The following is a 20,659-nucleotide window of genomic DNA, read 5'->3' on the forward strand; positions in this document are numbered from 1 at the left end:
TAAAAACCAGTCTTTGTACAGGAGGGCACAAATCCTTATTTCATACTCTGTTGCGTTTCAGCTTCGCCTCATCAGAAACCGACACTAACTTATTATCGGAATAGATTAGCGCCGGCTTGACGCAAATCCCTTAAAACTAAAACACACTTTGTGTTTCAATCGAACGACTAATCAAACGTGATGTCCCGTTTGAACAGAAGTTCTGTTTATGCCGATGAGACACAGTGAAGCCGAAACTTGTCTTGGCTTAGCAGGCCTATGCGAAAGCACTATACTATATTTCACCCTAATGAAGAAAATTTGGTAAAAACCAAAATTTCTCACTAGGGTGAAACTTTGTTGGTAAAAACCAGTCTTTGTACAGGAGTGCACAAATCCTTATTTCATACTCTGATGAGGCGAAGCCGAAACGCAACAGAGTATGAAATAAGGATTTGTGCCCTCCTGTACAAAGACAGGTTTTTACCAAATTTTATCGAGGCTTCTATACAAACCGAACCGAAAGATTCACTCTGCAAGACGCAAGCAGTTTTACGCGCGCGTCGTTTGTCCCCCTTCCCTGTCAGCATACGACCACAGATCCTAGCCGATCTTCACTAATGCCACTCCTGATCGAAACGATACTGAGACAGACTCCAATCCGTCATCGACATCGATTGGCCTCATGTTGCACGATAATACAGCTTGCCAACCATTTTTCTGATAACCAATTACTAGTACTATGCTATATTTCACCCTAAGGAGGAAAATTTGGATAAAATCAAAATTTCTCACTAGGGTGAAAATTTGTTGGTAAAAACCAGTCTTTGTACAGGAGGGCACAAATCCTTATTTCATACTCTGTTGCGTTTCAGCTTCGCCTCATCAGAAACCGACACTAACTTATTATCGGAATAGATTAGCGCCGGCTTGACCAGGAGGGCACAAATCCTTATTTCATACTCTGTTGCGTTTCGGCTTCGCCTCATCAGAGTATGAAATAAGGATTTGTGCCCTCCTGTACAAAGACTGGTTTTTACCAACAAATTTTCACCCTAGTGAGAAATTTTGGTTTTTACCAAATTTTCCTCCTTAGGGTGAAATATAGCATAGTGCTTTCGCATAGGCCTGCTAAGCCAAGACAAGTTTCGGCTTCACTGTGTCTCATCGGCATAAACAGAACTTCTGCTCGAACGGGACATCACGTTTGATCAGTCGTTCGATTGAAACACAAAGTGTGTTTTAGTTTTAAGGGATTTGCGTCAGGCCGGTGCTAATCTATTCCGACAATAAGTTAGTGTCGGTTTCTGATGAGGCGAAGCCGAAACGCAACAGAGTATCAATTACTAGTACTCTAAAACTGCCCTGAATACATTCATTGATTTTCATGAAGATTAAGTAAAAGGTAACGAAAAAATATAAACATTTTCTAAAATTTAGGTATAAATATTTCTAGAACCTTTGAAATTTTACTGATTGTAAATGTATCTGTCTGAGATGCTGCTTTCTTATAAATATGTAGTTAAAAGCCGACTGAGCGGCAGCGAAGTCGGACAGTGCACTAGAAAGCGATGTGGCGTAGCCACATTAGTCAGTGTTCGTGTATAAAGTGTCCGTTTTCGCTTCAGATAGTTGGTATTTGCGACTCATGCCAGCCTGTAGCATTGGTCTAATAACTCTCAGCGCGCTAATATCATAGATACCCTGCCGTTTATAGTGTTGCCATAATGATTTCAGGTTAGCTAAGGTCAGTTACCTAACTAGTGGGATACGGAAGCTTAAGTTTAACTATAATGTATGTATTGTTGTAGCTTGACATTACAACCAATTGTAATAAACTTTATTATTAGTTCGAATAGCAAAAATTTCGCATGAATTCATTAAATTTAAATTTTCTAGTGCATAAGCACATATTAATGAATCGTTTTACATTTTATTTTCTTATGGATCGTTTTGTAAATATCTATGAACCATAATTTAACGTTCGATATATGAATCAATGCATAGCATTTCTAATGTTCATTTTTACATCTTCTATGGACCAAGAAAAATTATTTAGCAAACATTTTCATCAAATTTATGGAACTTTTTCTAATATTTTATTGCTCTATTTTGTAATACCGTGGAACATTTTTGTCGATATTATGGAACACATCGACGTGTTTTAATGTACGTTGTTAATATTCTATAAATCAATGTCAGTTAATTTATGGCGCAAAATGTAACATTTTATGGAACATTTCCAATATTTTTATGGGGCATTAGTTGATTTTATTTGCTCTTTTATTACTATTTTAGTGCTCTTTTGCGACCATTTTATGGTTCAATTTTACATAATCTATGGATCAAATCGCCCTTTCTATGGATCATTCACACTGTTTTATTCATTATCGGTTTTGTTTTATGGAACATGGACAACTTTTTTATGGTTCATTTTTCAATTTTTTATCATTTTTGTTGTTTTAGCGGCGCAAACTTAGGGCTGCCATTTGTAAACATGGCACACTGCAAAAGTCAATCCGCCAGTCGGCCAAGACACCGCGCATAGACCAGTGGTTTAGCGTTGGTATGCGCAGGTGCAGAGTATGAAGAAACATATAACATAAAAAAGGCGCATAAGCCCTCTCGGTCTCCTCGATGCACCACTATTGAGGCGTAATGCAATACCCATCTTAAAGCAATTGATTCTTGATGATGTTTGCAATACCGTCAAACCCCTAAACCTTGGGGAGGGAATTTTCCAACAACTATTTATTAAGAAAAAAATTTAATCGAGGCTTCTATACAAACCGAACCGAAAGATTCACTCTGCAAGACGCAAGCAGTTTCAAGCGCGCGTCGTTTGTCCCCATTCCCTGTCAGCATACGGCCACAGATCCTAACCGATCTTCACTAATGCCACTCCTGCTCGAAACGATACTGAGACAGACTCCAATCCGTCATCGACATCGATTGGCCTCATGTTGCACGATAATACAGCTTGCCAACCATTTTTATGATAACCAATTACTAGTACTATGCTATATTTCACCCTAAGCAGGAAAATTTGGATAAAATCAAAATTTCTCACTAGGGTGAAAATTTGTTGGTAAAAACCAGTCTTTGTACAGGAGGGCACAAATCCTTATTTCATACTCTGTTGCGTTTCAGCTTCGCCTCATCAGAAACCGACACTAACTTATTATCGGAATAGATTAGCGCCGGCTTGACGCAAATCCCTTAAAACTAAAACACACTTTGTGTTTCAATCGAACGACTAATCAAACGTGATGTCCCGTTTGAACAGAAGTTCTGTTTATGCCGATGAGACACAGTGAAGCCGAAACTTGTCTTGGCTTAGCAGGCCTATGCGAAAGCACTATACTATATTTCACCCTAATGAAGAAAATTTGGTAAAAACCAAAATTTCTCACTAGGGTGAAACTTTGTTGGTAAAAACCAGTCTTTGTACAGGAGTGCACAAATCCTTATTTCATACTCTGATGAGGCGAAGCCGAAACGCAACAGAGTATGAAATAAGGATTTGTGCCCTCCTGTACAAAGACAGGTTTTTACCAAATTTTATCGAGGCTTCTATACAAACCGAACCGAAAGATTCACTCTGCAAGACGCAAGCAGTTTAACGCGTGCGTCGTTTGTCCCCCTTCCCTGTCAGCATACGACCACAGATCCTAGCCCATCTTCACTAATGCCACTCCTGATCGAAACGATACTGAGACAGACTCCAATCCGTCATCGACATCGATTGGCCTCATGTTGCACGATAATACAGCTTGCCAACCATTTTTCTGATAACCAATTACTAGTACTATGCTATATTTCACCCTAAGGAGGAAAATTTGGATAAAATCAAAATTTCTCACTAGGGTGAAAATTTGTTGGTAAAAACCAGTCTTTGTACAGGAGGGCACAAATCCTTATTTCATACTCTGTTGCGTTTCAGCTTCGCCTCATCAGAAACCGACACTAACTTATTATCGGAATAGATTAACGCCGGCTTGACGCAAATCCCTTAAAACTAAAACACACTTTGTGTTTCAATCGAACGACTGATCAAACGTGATGTCCCGTTCGAGCAGAAGTTCTGTTTATGCCGATGAGACACAGTGAAGCCGAAACTTGTCTTGGCTTAGCAGGCCTATGCGAAAGCACTATGCTATATTTCACCCTAAGGAGGAAAATTTGGTAAAAACCAAAATTTCTCACTAGGGTGAAAATTTGTTGGTAAAAACCAGTCTTTGTACAGGAGGGCACAAATCCTTATTTCATACTCTGTTGCGTTTCGGCTTCGCCTCATCAGAAACCGACACTAACTTATTATCGGAATAGATTAGCGCCGGCTTGACGCAAATCCCTTAAAAATAAAACACTTTGTGTTTCAATCGAACGACTGATCAAACGTGATATCCCGTTCGAGCAGTAGTTCTGTTTGTGCCGATGAGACACAGTGAAGCCGAAACTTGTCTTGGCTTAGCAGGCCTATGCGAAAACACTATGCTATATTTCACCCTAAGGAGGAAAATTTGGTAAAAACCAAAATTTCTCACTAGGGTGAAAATTTGTTGGTAAAAACCAGGAGGGCACAAATCCTTATTTCATACTCTGTTGCGTTTCGGCTTCGCCTCATCAGAGTATGAAATAAGGATTTGTGCCCTCCTGTACAAAGACTGGTTTTTACCAACAAATTTTCACCCTAGAGAGAAATTTTGGTTTTTACCAATTTTTCCTTTTTAGGGTGAAATATAGCATAGTGCTTTCGCATAGGCCTGCTAAGCCAAGACAAGTTTCGGCTTCACTGTGTCTCATCGGCATAAACAGAACTTCTGCTCGAACGGGACATCACGTTTGATCAGTCGTTCGATTGAAACACAAAGTGTGTTTTAGTTTTAAGGGATTTGCGTCAAGCCGGTGCTAATCTATTCCGACAATAAGTTAGTGTCGGTTTCTGATGAGGCGAAGCCGAAACGCAACAGAGTATCAATTACTAGTACTCTAAAACTGCCCTGAATACATTCATTGATTTTCATGAAGATTAAGTAAAAGGTTGTAACTCGATTTTCCGGTCCGAGCACCCTTACTGGGTGTGATGGTATTTAAAGGGACAATTACCTTAAGTACGAGGACTCATGTGGGCTCCTCTCCCGTTGACTGCAGCTGGTGGTGTCGGTAGAGCTATGAGGTTAGGGCAGGTCTGCAACAAAATGGAGGGAGAGAAGCCGATGAATCTACATTCACTCAATAAGCACTTAGTGCGGTACATCCAATCGCTCTTCTCACTCGTGGAGAAGACGCTGATTCGGATTGCAGCCGGTATCAGACTCACCTCCTCCGACCACTCTCGTCGGTACAGGACTCGTCGTGATGGATGCTGCCTTTGACTCGTGGTTCACCGCCGACTCCTTGGAGGTTATCCACGGCTTCTGCCCACGTTCACTTCCGAGTGGCTGGCTCGACTGCTGCGGTCAACGGGCGGATTCCGGTAAACCCTCTGGTTTTATCGAACACACTTGTAGCACACGCGGAAAGCTAAACTCAATAAAAAACGGACTTAGTTTCCAGGCACATAAACCGGTGTTGACTCGCTCACAGCTCACTCATGAAGAAGCTAAAGAAATCCTTTGCAGCGGCTTCTTCCAAGCCGCTATTGTCGATCGGATCCCATTATACGTCAAATGACAGTGGTTGACACTATCGCATGGTGGGGCGAAAAGCTCGATGGAGAGCCATGAACCACTATTAGCGCTGTTGGTAGGATAGGGTTTACGAAACCGTATTTGGGACTAGCAGTGGGATGGGATAGGATTCGTGAGCGTTAGGGATCGGATCATCATCGCCTGCTGATCGCCTCCTCATCGAGTTCATCCCAGAGTGAGTCGGTTGTCCGAACACAAGGATGAATGAAATTGGAAGTTTCATCGATTCTTCCCAGCAGAATCGCTACAAGGTAACGAAAAAATATAAACATTTTCTAAAATTTAGGTATAAATATTTCTAGAACCTTTGAAATTTTACTGATTGTAAATGTATCTGTCTGAGATGCTGCTTTCTTATAAATATGCATTCTTCTTTGGAATTATTTGTAGAATGTTATTTTAATCTAAATGAAGTTTACAGAAAACGCCTTCCGTTATTTTAAATTTCACTTCGCATTAAAAATTTCTATGTGATTTAGCCTTCTTTGGAACAACAACAAATCAATGGCAATAATTTTAAAATTTCATTGATTCAAATACAATATATATAATGAAATTGATTTGCCTTCTTTAAAATTTTCGTAGCATATATTTGGAATGTTATTAATTTTAAATTAAATTACGACCTTCTTTGATTTTCCCTTCTTTTTAGCATAAGCTGATTTCTGGACCTTCGATTGATTGATAATGATTTCAAACAAAATTATGTATATATATATATATATATATATATATATATATATATATATATATATATATATATATATATATATATATATATATATATATATATATATATATATATATATATATATATATATATATATATATATATATATATATATATATATATATATATATATATATATATATATATATATATATTTATAAGAAAGCAGCATCTCAGACAGATACATTTACAATCAGTAAAATTTCAAAGGTTCTAGAAATATTTATACTTAAATTTTAGAAAATGTTTATATTTTTTGGTTACCTTTTACTTAATCTTCATGAAAATCAATGAATGTATTCAGGGCAGTTTTAGAGTACTAGTAATTGATACTCTGTTGCGTTTCGGCTTCGCCTCATCAGAAACCGACACTAACTTATTGTCGGAATAGATTAGCACCGGCTTGACGCAAATCCCTTAAAACTAAAACACACTTTGTGTTTCAATCGAACGACTGATCAAACGTGATGTCCCGTTCGAGCAGAAGTTCTGTTTATGCCGATGAGACACAGTGAAGCCGAAACTTGTCTTGGCTTAGCAGGCCTATGCGAAAGCACTATGCTATATTTCACCCTAAGGAGAAAAATTTGGTAAAAACCAAAATTTCTCTCTAGGGTGAAAATTTGTTGGTAAAAACCAGTCTTTGTACAGGAGGGCACAAATCCTTATTTCATACTCTGATGAGGCGAAGCCGAAACGCAACAGAGTATGAAATAAGGATTTGTGCCCTCCTGGTTTTTACCAACAAATTTTCACCCTAGTGAGAAATTTTGGTTTTTACCAAATTTTCCTCCTTAGGGTGAAATATAGCATAGTGTTTTCGCATAGGCCTGCTAAGCCAAGACAAGTTTCGGCTTCACTGTGTCTCATCGGCACAAACAGAACTACTGCTCAAACGGGATATCACGTTTGATCAGTCGTTCGATTGAAACACAAAGTGTTTTATTTTTAAGGGATTTGCGTCAAGCCGGCGCTAATCTATTCCGATAATAAGTTAGTGTCGGTTTCTGATGAGGCGAAGCCGAAACGCAACAGAGTATGAAATAAGGATTTGTGCCCTCCTGTACAAAGACCTCCTGTACAAAGATATGTATATATATATATATATATATATATATATATATATATATATATATATATATATATATATATATATATATATATATATATATATATATATATATATATATATATATATATATATATATATATATATATATATATATATATATATATATATATATATATATATATATATATATATATATATATATATATATATATATATATATATATATATATATATATATATATATATATATATATATATATATATATATATATATATATATATATATATATATATATATATATATATATATATATATATATATATATATATATATATATATATATATATATATATATATATATATATATATATATATATATATATATATATATATATATATATATATATATATATATATATATATATATATATATATATATATATATATATATATATATATATATATATATATATATATATATATATATATATATATATATATATATATATATATATATATATATATATATATATATATATATATATATATATATATATATATATATATATATATATATATATATATATATATATATATATATATATATATATATATATATATATATATATATATATATATATATATATATATATATATATATATATATATATATATATATATATATATATATATATATATATATATATATATATATATATATATATATACATAGTTATATATAGTATATATTAGTTTTCTTTATAATCATTAACATGATCAGCGAGCAAAGACAAGCTGTGAAAAGAACCAAACAAATATTTGGAAAGCAACATAGATCTAAATGCAAATATTCTCAACGTACTTCAGATTTCAATAGTATAACATATTACCGAGAAAAAGTACGTTCCGGGAAATGGTATTTCGGGAAATGGTGTTTCTGGAAATGGTACATTCCGGGAAGTGGTATTCTGGGAAATGGTACATTCCGGGAAGTAGTATTCCGGGAAATGGCACATTCCAGGAAATGATATTCCGGGAAATGGTACATTCCGGGAAATGTTTTTCCAGGGAAATGGCATTCCGGGAAATGGTATTCCGGAAAACGACATACAATCATAAATAGTACCCTTAATAAAGTTACTCCAATTTAACCGTTACACAAGGTTGCAAAAGACAAATATTTTTGAAATGTTGAATAAAAAAATGTTTCTAGAAATGGTATTAACCCCTTAAGAAAAATGAAGGTGCTGGCTGATTTATAGGTAGGTATAATCAAACTTCATGGAACTCAGCTGAAGATCCCTAATCACAGAAACATCAACGATAGCTAAAAAATACTTTTGTTCACCATTTTTCAGTTTGTGACCATGGTGCGGCGTCTCACCCGCAATGACCTTTTTTTAAATGTTCATGGAAATTTGATGAATTTTTTTTCATAAAAAAAAACATTTCACAGTATTTTAGAAACTTGTAGCAATAGATAAAAATGATTTCATCATATATTGAATGGTTTATTCTGATGCAGAATTTATTTTAAGAATGTGCAACATCTCTCCCCAAATTACCCTAACAGTTAATCCACAAAGGAACTTCACAAAAAAGCGAATGGGATTATTCAAAAACGAGGTACAGGTGCAGTATACTTTTTCGGATTTACTAAGGATTTAAAGAAATTCGAAAACAATGCTGTAGATATAAAAGTATTAACCAAACTTACCGTTATTAAGTCACTTCTTAGTGATTTTACTTCTGGGCTAAGATAACACATTAGTTCTTTTGTTAGACACAGGTGGCCTTCCAGAAGGTCATCGTGTACTCCAGTTCCGCCAGTTGACTTTACACTGTCGCGAATAGCACGTAACCAATCTATTTCTTGTATCAATAATTCTTCGCATATGGGCAATGGCCAACTATATGAACATCCATAACTAAGTATTCGGCAAAACAATTGAAAGTAGTCAGCGCAAGTTTCCTGATGCTGGGGAATCACTGTACGTAAAAGTTTAATCAACAGTTTTACCATAAATAGGAATGGTCGTCTATCCGATGCGCAGTAAGTACTAATGAGAAAAAGTTGTTCGTATGCAGTTTGCCGTATATGACGCGAAGGATTTGTGAGAACCAGAGACTGTATGAAAATCGACCAGGTATTATCGCGACTAAGTGTTTCGTATGCACTATAATGTAGAACTAATGCAATGCAGAGCACCTCAAGAGCTTCTTTACAGACAGCGTAATCAGCCAATTCCGGAGCAGTTATATTCTGGCTGAAGTCAACTGATGATCCAATGTATTCCAAGTTATTGCCTGAAGCGGCCCAAGCAAGATTTACAATTGCTTTGATAGTAGACATGTCTGGCAAACTCCAATGTAGCGTTGATTGAAATAGGTTACGGTACCTGTCGCCTTCTGCACTAGGCGTTAACATTTCATCAGCGATATTCTGTGCCAGCTTGACTGCCATGGATCTGATTGTCAATTCAGAATTTCCAGGAATTGCTTGTATAACTTGTTTTATTATCTCGACCTGCGAGCGATCGGTATCAGGGTGAAAATTTTTAGGATCATTGCCAACTTTGCTAAGTATGCAGCCAGCAATATAGAGGAAAAATTTCACTATTTTGAGCACACAGTGGAAGGCTGCACGTTTCGTGTGCATGTCAGCAGTAGGCAAAAAGTTGTTTTTCGTCAATAGATCCAGAATGAAATGAGATGCACCGCAATGCAACCAGCGCGATTGAAGATTGAGTGTCGCCTCACTACCAGGATCTAGCGCTGGTATGAGCATTGCGTGGATTACTTCAAGATTGTATAGAACACGTGCTGGGCTTGGATCAATAAAGAGCGCTTCTGGAGTGCGAGTGCTACTATTATTGTCTACCAATGAGTTGGTTGTTTTCTCCGAATTGTTGAAATTACACATCGCATGTATGTTCGCGACTGTCTGTCTATCTAATGGCAAAAGATGCAAAAGGAAAACACAACTGTCTCTTAACAAACCGTGCTGAAGATCACTTCCAAGCTGATAGATTTTTAGAAGGAAATCCATGTATGCTGGCTTCTGAGAAATAATCACACCTGGCAGCATATCCTCGGACTCGGACCTTAGCATGTCCAGGCAAGGTCTCGGAGGTGAACTAGAACTGCTGTCACTTGAGCTGTCGGGAGAGCTAGCTAAACCAGATCCACTCGGTGTGAGCTTTACCGTAATTAAAGTTTTGTCGCGAATGTTGTAATTAGACAATGGATGGCGATCGTCGATTATCTCAATTGGTTCCCCATTGCAATTGTACAAATCAATTTTCAAATTATTTATGGTAGCTTTAATTCGCTTCAACAGATTACGTTTGAAAGAGAATATCGTTTCGTTGTTGTGTGTAATCACTTCCAAATCTTCTAGTTGTCGTCCTGGATTTTGAAAACGTATGTATAGATTTATGTGTTTTCCACGCGACGCTCGACTTAAAGGTAGCAGCGTTCGTTCACCTGTATAGTTTCTATCACATTCTTTTATGTATTCTTGAAGTGTTTTCACTACACGACACATCTTTTCTGCCGTGTGCAGTCTTGTACTACTAATATCATCATCTACAAGTTTTGAATTTTCTTCAATTACACCAGTCAACACCTTTACAGTCTCGTAGTAGTTTTGTAGCCTATCACAGCATTCACTGATAAAGTTTTCATGGAAATCGTTCAAATTGGCCTGCAATCTTGGCCCAAGAGCAGTAGACACTTCCTTGAGTAAGTCTATTGCCTTAAAAGCGATATCCTCCTCAGCATCAGTAATCACCCGCCAGAGATAATCTTTGCCAATTAAATCCTCATTATCGAGCACGTAACCACGCTGTTTTCCTTTCAGGCGTTCCTCTTTTGAGTTCACCGCTTTAAAGAAACGCTCGAAGCACTTTATACCACTTTCCGTTAGTAAGGTCGGGTCCAATTTCAGTAAATTGTTCTCAAAAAAATCTTTGTTGATTCCAGGATCTAGGTCCGGTTCATCGCCCATTAGCTTACCAAACCAACGAAAACATTCTTCACGGTCACTTGGAAAAGCTGCATTAACCGCCAAGCATTGCCAGATCTGCTTTGCCTGTTCGGCACAGAGCCATAGCTGACCGTCTTTTAGTAGAAATTTTAAAAACTCAAGTCGTTCTTGTATTTGCTGTGGATGTGGGTACCGTTTGTCTAGTATCAGATTCATAGGGTTCAATGTTGGATTCTGCTTAACTTGTACTCTTACTTTATCCATATATTTAGTCAAACTAGTTGTTACTAGTATTACTAGTGTATGCTCATTTTGTAGCCTGTCGATTACTTGCTGCCTGGTTAACATTTGGTGCACCCTTGGTGTATGACTCGATGTTGTTTCATACAGTGTGCATATCTCACGAATAAGACGCAAGGCGGAAAGTGCCCATTCGTCCCCAGCTTTGAGTTCTTCGACGCATTTATCTAGCCACATTGTTTTCTGAGCATCTCTTTCTTGTGAGCAACTATAATCAAGAATTTTTACGTGGGAAGCCAGAGCTTGGTCTAGTACTTCGGGAGGAATATCTGCACTATGTGCCAATGTCCAGAACAGTTTAAGAACTTTTTGCGCCATTACACCGTTCTTGTCATCTTCTGCCAGCCGACGATTTAGTTCTAGTAACCTTTCTCTTTGTTTTTTGTTAGCTGATTTCATGCTTGCCTGGAAACATTTAAACAAGTGATCCAATTGTTCCGCATTGAAATCCCAGGCAAGCTTGGCTAGGAGGTCGTGTACATTTTTAACTATTGCCTCGTGCTTTCCAGCCTGAGCACGCCACACCGCATCCAAATCGTCAAACGTGAGTTCTTTTTCTTTAATAAGAAAACGGAGTATTTTCTCCAACTTCTCGACATACTGTGGTTGGTGGAGTGAATCTCTCAGAACTATTCCTAGAACATCATTGTCTCGAATCCATTTCTGAAATAAGAGTAAACGTAGCATAATGTAAGAATCGGATCAGTTTAGAGTTATTAAATGCTGTGATACGCACAGCATAAAATATCTATACTGCCGTGATCCGCATAACAGTCCCATTTGCTATGGGTTTCCTATGCAGGTGGGACTGTTATGCGTATCACGGCAGTATAGTAATGGGACTGTTATGCGTATCACACAATCTAAAAGAAAGAGTTTCGTAGTATTTTGCTTAAATCACCATTTTTCAAACAGCCTATTTGAAACACATATCATGAAGATATAGTAGTTGAAACAACATAAAAGCTTTACAAAAATGTTCAGTCAGCCTACAACCCCTCATTTACTATAATAAATAAACCATCATTGTTAGAATAAATATAAACCGTCAATGTCAGAATAGTAAAATTAAACATAAACCACCAATGTCAGATTTTTTTTATCCCTTTGTGGGCAGCTAGGGCCGAGGATGGTGGCTAGCGGGTTTCATACATCCTTGACCTGACGGACAAAGCTATGGTGCCTTGAACACAGGCAACGCAGATCCAAGGCCATCATTGAAATGATAAGTTCTGCGTTTGAGATGTACTTCCCCCGGTTGCCAGACGAATACCTGTAATTATTACTTGTTGCATTGTATGTATGAATCTAATGTTCAGTCCTGGGTGGTGTATGCGTGAAAGGTGTGGTTTTTAGCGTTCGGGTCCAGGAGTGCATATCTGTCTGGGTTAGCGTGGGCGTTTACTAATTGTGTAATAGTGTGATCGCTAAAGGCTCGAGCATATGAATGCCAGCGTGTCTCCAACTTTGCGTGCATAAATCCGGTTTTAGATCCGTGTTGCCATTCGCACATTCACGTGTATTCTCGAACGATCGCGCGCGGACCGTGAATCTAATAATTAATTTTCAGTGCATGGTAGAGAAACGTGTTGTCTAGTGAATATGAGCATCATTCCCGATCGGTCCAACTGAAGGCATGAGTCTAGGCTGATCGAGAGTAGAGAATTCCGAACGTAGCCGGTCTATGATCGCGCGAGTGGTGGGTTAATGCTTGAGACCGCGGTTGTAAAGTTATAGGTGCTGAAAAGTTCACTTAAGTAAAGGGGTGTTGGCGAAATTGCGAGCGTAGGTGTGTGTGGATGATTGAAATTGTAATGTAAGTTCGCGTTTTTGACCAGGTTTGTGTTATCGCAAAAGTTAGGGGCGTTTGCACGTTTTGGATGTGAATGTATATGGGAGGATATGCAATTGACTGTGCTAGTGAATATCAGTATGAACCCAACTCAAGATACAGTAATAAAAGGAAAAATAACATGCCGAATGCTTCTTTTTTTAGGTCAATAACCGTGCATTGAAGAATGCTCAAAAACTCTGAACTAGGCCCCGTCGAGTCCAGTCTGTCCGTCTCGTCCTGTCGTGTCTGGGGTTTCCAGGTTACATGCATTTACCAGATGAGACTAGCTTATGTCAGCTTACTTGTGCACTGGTTTCGTAGAATCGAGGCGATCATCGAAATGATAGATCCTACGAGTGAATGCACTTGGCCCAGTCACCTGTCAAGCATTTGTGTATTTGTGTGTGTTGAGATATGTGTGGAGCCTGTAAATAATATTTTAATACGAATATTTTATACTTCAAAACAAGAAATGTGTAATATACTACTTGCAGTTTGTTGATCGTTCCTACTTATCTGATACCATCGAGTATGAGAATACATATTCCATTGTTCTAAAACCTGGCGACGTCCGATGGCAGAGAAGAATCATTGTTGGCAGCAATGTTGCTCTTCTTGGATGTATGAGCTCAAAAAGGTCATCACAAGAAAATAACGCATGAGACCGAAAATAAATAAAAAAAATAAAATAAAGGGAAGAGTTAGTATTGTTATTGAGTATTAATAATATGACGATTTTTCGAGAGTTGTCCTACTGGAACTGTAGAGGTTAATTAAGGCATGGACCTAGACTTCTGGAATCGGGGATAGAGACTTCCGGACGCGAACGATTCATGAATGCGCGAGTGCGGGGGACTGTAGGTTCACGCTTGAGACTGCGTTTGAGTGATTACAAGTGCCGAGACGTTCATATTATCACCGGGATGTTATAATGTCTGGAAGAGCGCGAGTATAGGTTGCGTGGATGGTCGCGAAGGGCTCAAGCATTTTGTTATTTTTTTTGTCGCGTGTATGTGACTTTGCATTCGATTTTTATGTAGTTTCGCGCAAACACGGGCATTTGGAGGTTCACTCTCGAGACCGGGATTGTTAATTTATAAGTGCTAAACCATTCACTAAGTCACCAGGGTGTTATACTTTTTACGAGATCGTGGGTGTAGTCGTGCGTGGATGATCGAGAAGGACTCCAGCGTTTGTATGTGGACGTTTTTGTCGCGTGTGCTAGTATGTAACTTCGCGTGGACACATTATTTTTATAAGCGTGTGGCCATTCGCATGTTCGCGTATTCTTCAACGATCGCACATGGACGTCTTGTCTAGTTTTTATTTCTATTGGTCCAACTAAAGGCATGAATTTGGGCTGCTATGATCAAGGGCGGAGACTTCCGGACGTGACCGATTCATGATTGCGCGAGCTTAGGTTCTTAGGTTCCAACGTTCACCTAATCAATCGGGGTGTTTGAATATTGGCGAGATCGCGGGCGTTCGTACTTGTGACCAGGTTTGTGTTATCGCGTAGGCCACGTTTGTACGTTTGGAATGAGGTGCCTGCAGAGAGCATTGGGCCCTAAACCCACATTGTATATTATTTGACCATGGCAGTGGATAATAAAGGTCGCCAAGTTAAGTACTAAAATTGATCACAATGTAGCTTAACTAAAAAGAAAATAATCGTATCCCAAGTTTATGTGATATAATCACTGTAATACTGCTTTGGTGGAAAAGCCCCCGGACCACATCAAGGTACAGTATCATGCCGAGGGCATAAACCACCAATGTCAGAATTCAAACAAAAATCATGTAATTTTAGAGCATAGCAATTGCTATTGGGTCGACTGCTACATTATTGTTACTGAGCTTCAGTATGTTTTGAACGGTGTCGCTGCCGCTTTCGAGATCCACTTCAGGAGAAATAAAATTAAACCTATATTTTTATCAATCTTTAAATGTAACTTGCTTTTTTATATTTTATTTTGTATTTGATTATATTGTTTAGTTTGCATTAAATTTCTAATTCAATATAGGTATTTAGTGTTCAGCTACAAGTGGTGACATTTCATCACTATTCGTCGCTGTTGTGCTATCTTATGACAAACGCCATTTTGGGGTAAACTGATTTAGACATATCATCCCACTTGTCTAAAAAATTTGTACAAAGTGGCGTTTCAGAATTTTGATATTCTACTTGGTTACTGTGATATAGCGAGAAACGCTCTGAAAAATCCTTATTATTTTGCTTTGAATGACTGTATCTGGGATTAGCTCAAGTTATCTTGAGGTATAAGATGTTTCTATACGTAAAACTATCTGGGAAATACAATGGCATAATCATTTTCAAAACAAAAATACACGAATTGTGAGAAAACTACAGTTTAAGTATTAAACTGGAAATATAGCATACTTGGTAACACTGTAACCAAAAATAACTATTTTTTCTAGATTCCTTGACTCATTTCCCTTCAAAATGTATCCTACCGATTGTTTATGGACCAAATTAAGCTAAAGATATGAATAAAAGTTAATAATTGATGTTTTTTCTATGGAAAATTTTCCATGCACGATTATGATACGCCATACTACACGTGTGAGTGCGACTTTTGTTTACATTTATAATAAAAACTCGCAACATAGTCAACCGATCTTTGAGAGATTAATGTAGAATAGATAGAAGCATCAACTGTCTTCTTTGAATTGTTTATACCATTTATAAGTTTCAAGATACTCAATTTCAAACTTTCAAAATCGTTTTTCTCGAAATGTGCTAAATGGCGCTTGTCATAAGATAGCACAACAGCGACGTATTGTTTACAGGACTCGACTAATTATTATTAAGATATAATGTGCTTTCGCTGTTACGTAATTTTTCAGGTATCTGCTACGCCGCCATGATTTCTATGCCAACATCTAAAACGTCGCGTTAGGGTCGATCCACAACAAACAGAATCAATTTCATTCGACACAATTTTGTGATAGTCGAGTTCGTTTCATTTGTTGGTGCACCATGGTGTAAAGTTTTTGTTATTCAGCGACATGTCCATAACAAAACATTTCTTCATTTAGCTATCCAATATTTTCGCTTTTCAACAAATGTCTAAAAATTGCGTCATGCCGTACGGTATCTGACTAGTGAAAATCGAGCTTCGCTCAAAACAAGCAAAACAATTTAAACTGTCAGTGGGGCCCATAATTTCTGTGCCCGCTGAGATGTTGACTTATGTCAGATCAATACAAATGAGATAGGGGTGCCATATACGTCTAATTTTTGCAGTAGGAAGCTTTAAGCCTACTAACTTATAAACTATAAAGAGAGCTAATCGTTGCAATTGTTGATTGCAACGATTTTTGTTGGAAATTGCTTATAATACTGTTCGTCATAATTTCTAATGCTTTTATGTTTGCGAGTCTGTGCAATTCGTTTGTGCCAAACCATGGAGGACGCTTCAAAATTATATTCAGAATTTTGTTCTGAATCCTTTGAGGCGTTTTCTGCCTAGAAGCACAACAACTTGCCCAAATTGGTAATACACATAGCATCACTGGACTAAATATTTGTTCATAAATTAATAGTTTGTTCTTTGGGCATAGTCAAGAATTTCTGTTTATAAGAGGGTATAAGCACTTTATATATTTGCTTTGCATTTTGCTTGGATTCCTTAAATTTGATTCTTAAAAGTAAGTTTTTATCGTAAATCAAACCCAAATATTTAACTTGATCTAACCTCGTTAAATTCAAACCATTAAATTTATTATATGGTTATTATTTGGTTAGGGAGAAAAAGACCTCGGCTTATGCGAAATCACTATCAATTGCGTTTTGCCGCATTAGTGGAAATTTTCCATTTTTTAGGTACATTTTCATGCTTTGTTGCAGTTGACTGCAGATAATTCGAAGGCTTCTTACCTGTAGTAGATCAGTATCTTTTTACAGCATGCGGATAGGTAAAACTATTATATAGGATTGGTACGACGCTTGACCTTGATTGATGCCTGCTTTAACGGTAGCTTAGCTTATTAGATTTACAATACTAAGATACTTGTAAGGTACAATTATTAGGATATTTTTAATCTTTGACAGCATCTACAATCATTTGTCACTATACTAGCTCTCAGCCATCAACCTTATCACAATCGATTTTGGTTGATAAGGCGAGGGAAATTATAAACGATCATGATAACCGATTCAATATATGCGCAGTAGTCAAGTCGGCCTACGGTAGCTAGTAATGGCAATATAATGTTAGCTAGGTAACAGTAGCGGTAGTCGTTTCTCTAAGTTCAGTATTAAAACAAAACAATTTATCTTACTTACAAAACAAACGTTTTGTAAGTAAGATAAATTTAAATTTTTTGGATAATACATAGAAATAGAGCATGAGATCAATAAAGGTTGGTTGTTCGTCAAACCGTAATGAAAATTCGTTTCTGTGAACCGGACGAGGAAGCCGGTCAATTGGAACCTGCGGACGATATAAATGGAGATTGAAATTAATTCATCTTGATCCGTTGAAACCGACCCCCACATAAAATGGTGCCGTGACCAGGATTGTGGATCAAGCGAAACATACTATCAGCCCCTTGGCTAATTTTTGGTTGACAAAATAAGAACAATAACAAAACATATTTGTTTATTTCTTTTCAATAAACCGAAGTTGTAATAATGTTCTTCTTCAATCCCAAGAAATAACCTTAGAAACCCTGTCTGGTTGACAAAATTAGGTAAAAAAAACTGATAAAATCGGGGGCTGATAAAAACGGATCTTCTATTTATTATCGGAGAAGGAATTTAACGAAAATTCTGATCCCGCGAGATCTAGTTACATGATACATAGGATTTGGATTGCTGTTATAGGAACTAGAATAATTACTTAGCGAAAATCGCCATTGTCGCGGTTTCTTCATTGTTCAATTGGCGTGGGTACGCCACGCAGATCTTTTCATCTATCTATATTCAAGCATTGCAACAGCATTGCCTATTTAGACAGGCACTCGGGTGAGTACCTGTCCAATAAACTCTATTATCATATTTTTGGTGCTCCTGGGTCTTTTCTTTCCTTTTGAATCTAAGACAACGCAACGAAACTACAGTCACTGGCGTAGAGCACACTAATCCTCCGGAAACCCTCGATGATTACGGCCACGGAGATCAAAAGCGAGATCAACGAAGTTCGTAATTCAACTACCGGAGTTCAGGGAGCGTCAAAATATTTCAAGGCCCTGTCTCAAACAGGTACCAGGTCAGTACCTGTCCAGTTAATCTACCGGTTGCTAGAGGATGCTTCCTGTGCCTTTCGGTTCCAGATTTAACTTGCTTTCTTGGACCGCTGAAAATTCTATATGGCGGACAAAAAATTGAAAGAGAAACTACGCAAACGGGACCAGCTATTTGCATCAGTGAACCGTCACGCGACGTTTCTGGCGGAGTACAATGGCGGAGTGTTGAACGAGGTGAAACTCAGGTTCGACAAGCTAAATAAAAAATGGGAGGAATATGAAGAGCTACAGGATGTGATTGAGTCATTAGACGAGGCTGCAGAGAAGGAAGAGGACAATGCCAGTGCTAGGACAGCTTTCTAGAAACTGTTTTTCAAGACAAGTGCCGGCTTCAGGAACTTTTGGAAACGTCCGCGAGCGCCCCTGTTGATCTTGACCTTTCGATAGTAAGAGCAACAGCTGGATTGGTATTCGAATGATTATTTATTAAAAAGGCACAGGCATGCACTTTTTGGATTTTTGGAACTACAGTCACTATATATATATATATTATATAATATATATATATATATATATATATATATATATATATATATATATATATATATATATATATATATATATATATATATATATATATATATATATATATATATATATATATATATATATATATATATATATATATATATATATATATATATATATATATATATATATATATATATATATATATATATATATATATATATATATATATATATATATATATATATATATATATATATATATATATATATATATATATATATATATATATATATATATATATATATATATATATATATATATATATATATATATATATATATATAATATATATATATATATATATATATATATATATATATATATATATATATATATATATATATATATATATATATATATATATATATATATATATATATATATATATATATATATATATATATAATATATATATATATATATATATATATATATATACATATAAATATATATATATATATATATATATATATATATATATATATATATATATATATATATATATATATATATATATATATATATATATATATATATATATATATATATATATATATATATATATATATATATATATATATATATATATATATATATATATATATATATATATTGGTGGGTTGGAAAAAATGGGAGGACGATCAAATTGAATTTTATAGAAAGAATCCTTGCAGAAATATTATGTTTCCCTATCCTGCATCCATTAGAAGAAGAAAATTTTATTGCCATGTTTTTTCAAGAAATTTTCATGATCAGTAATGGAAATTGGTGGATTGGAAAAAATGGGAGACGATCAAATTGTTTTTATAGAAAGAATCCTTGCAGAATGGCTCTGTTTCCCTATCCTGCATCCATCAGAAGAAGAAAATTTTATTGCCATGTGTTTTCAAGAAATTTCCATGATAAGTAGTGGAAATTGGTGGGTTGGAAAAAATGGTAAGACGATAAAACATCCATTAGAAGAAGAAAATTTTATTGCCATGCTTTTTCAAAAAATTTCCATGATCAGTAGTGGAAATTGGTGGTTTGGAAAAAAATGGTAAGACGATAAAACATCCATTAGAAGAAGAAAATTTTATTGCCATGCTTTTTCAAAAAATTTCCATGATCAGTAGTGGAAATTGGTGGGTTGGAAAAAATGGTAAGACGATAAAATTGATTTTTATAGAAAGAATCCTGGCAGAATGATTCTGTTTCCCTATCCTGCATTCATCAGAAGAAGAAAATTTTATTGCCATGTGTTTTCAAGAAATTTCCATG

At 36.1% G+C, this 20,659-nt stretch overlaps 1 protein-coding gene across 2 annotated transcripts in view; it reads right to left on the reverse strand.

Annotated features, from left to right (window-relative positions):
- The window catches only part of LOC131691077 (probable ubiquitin carboxyl-terminal hydrolase FAF), a 673,880-nt gene that overhangs the window by 474,116 nt on the left and 179,105 nt on the right, over positions 1 to 20,659 (reverse strand). For both annotated transcript variants that reach the window (XM_058977248.1, XM_058977247.1), the window contains exon 5: positions 9,193 to 12,426. In XM_058977248.1, the coding sequence (XP_058833231.1) occupies positions 9,193 to 12,426 (3,234 nt within the window). The remainder of the gene's footprint in view (positions 1 to 9,192; positions 12,427 to 20,659) is intronic.

The sequence above is a fragment of the Topomyia yanbarensis genome, chromosome 3, assembly GCF_030247195.1.
Source record: "Topomyia yanbarensis strain Yona2022 chromosome 3, ASM3024719v1, whole genome shotgun sequence".
Classification (NCBI taxonomy): domain Eukaryota; kingdom Metazoa; phylum Arthropoda; class Insecta; order Diptera; family Culicidae; genus Topomyia; species Topomyia yanbarensis.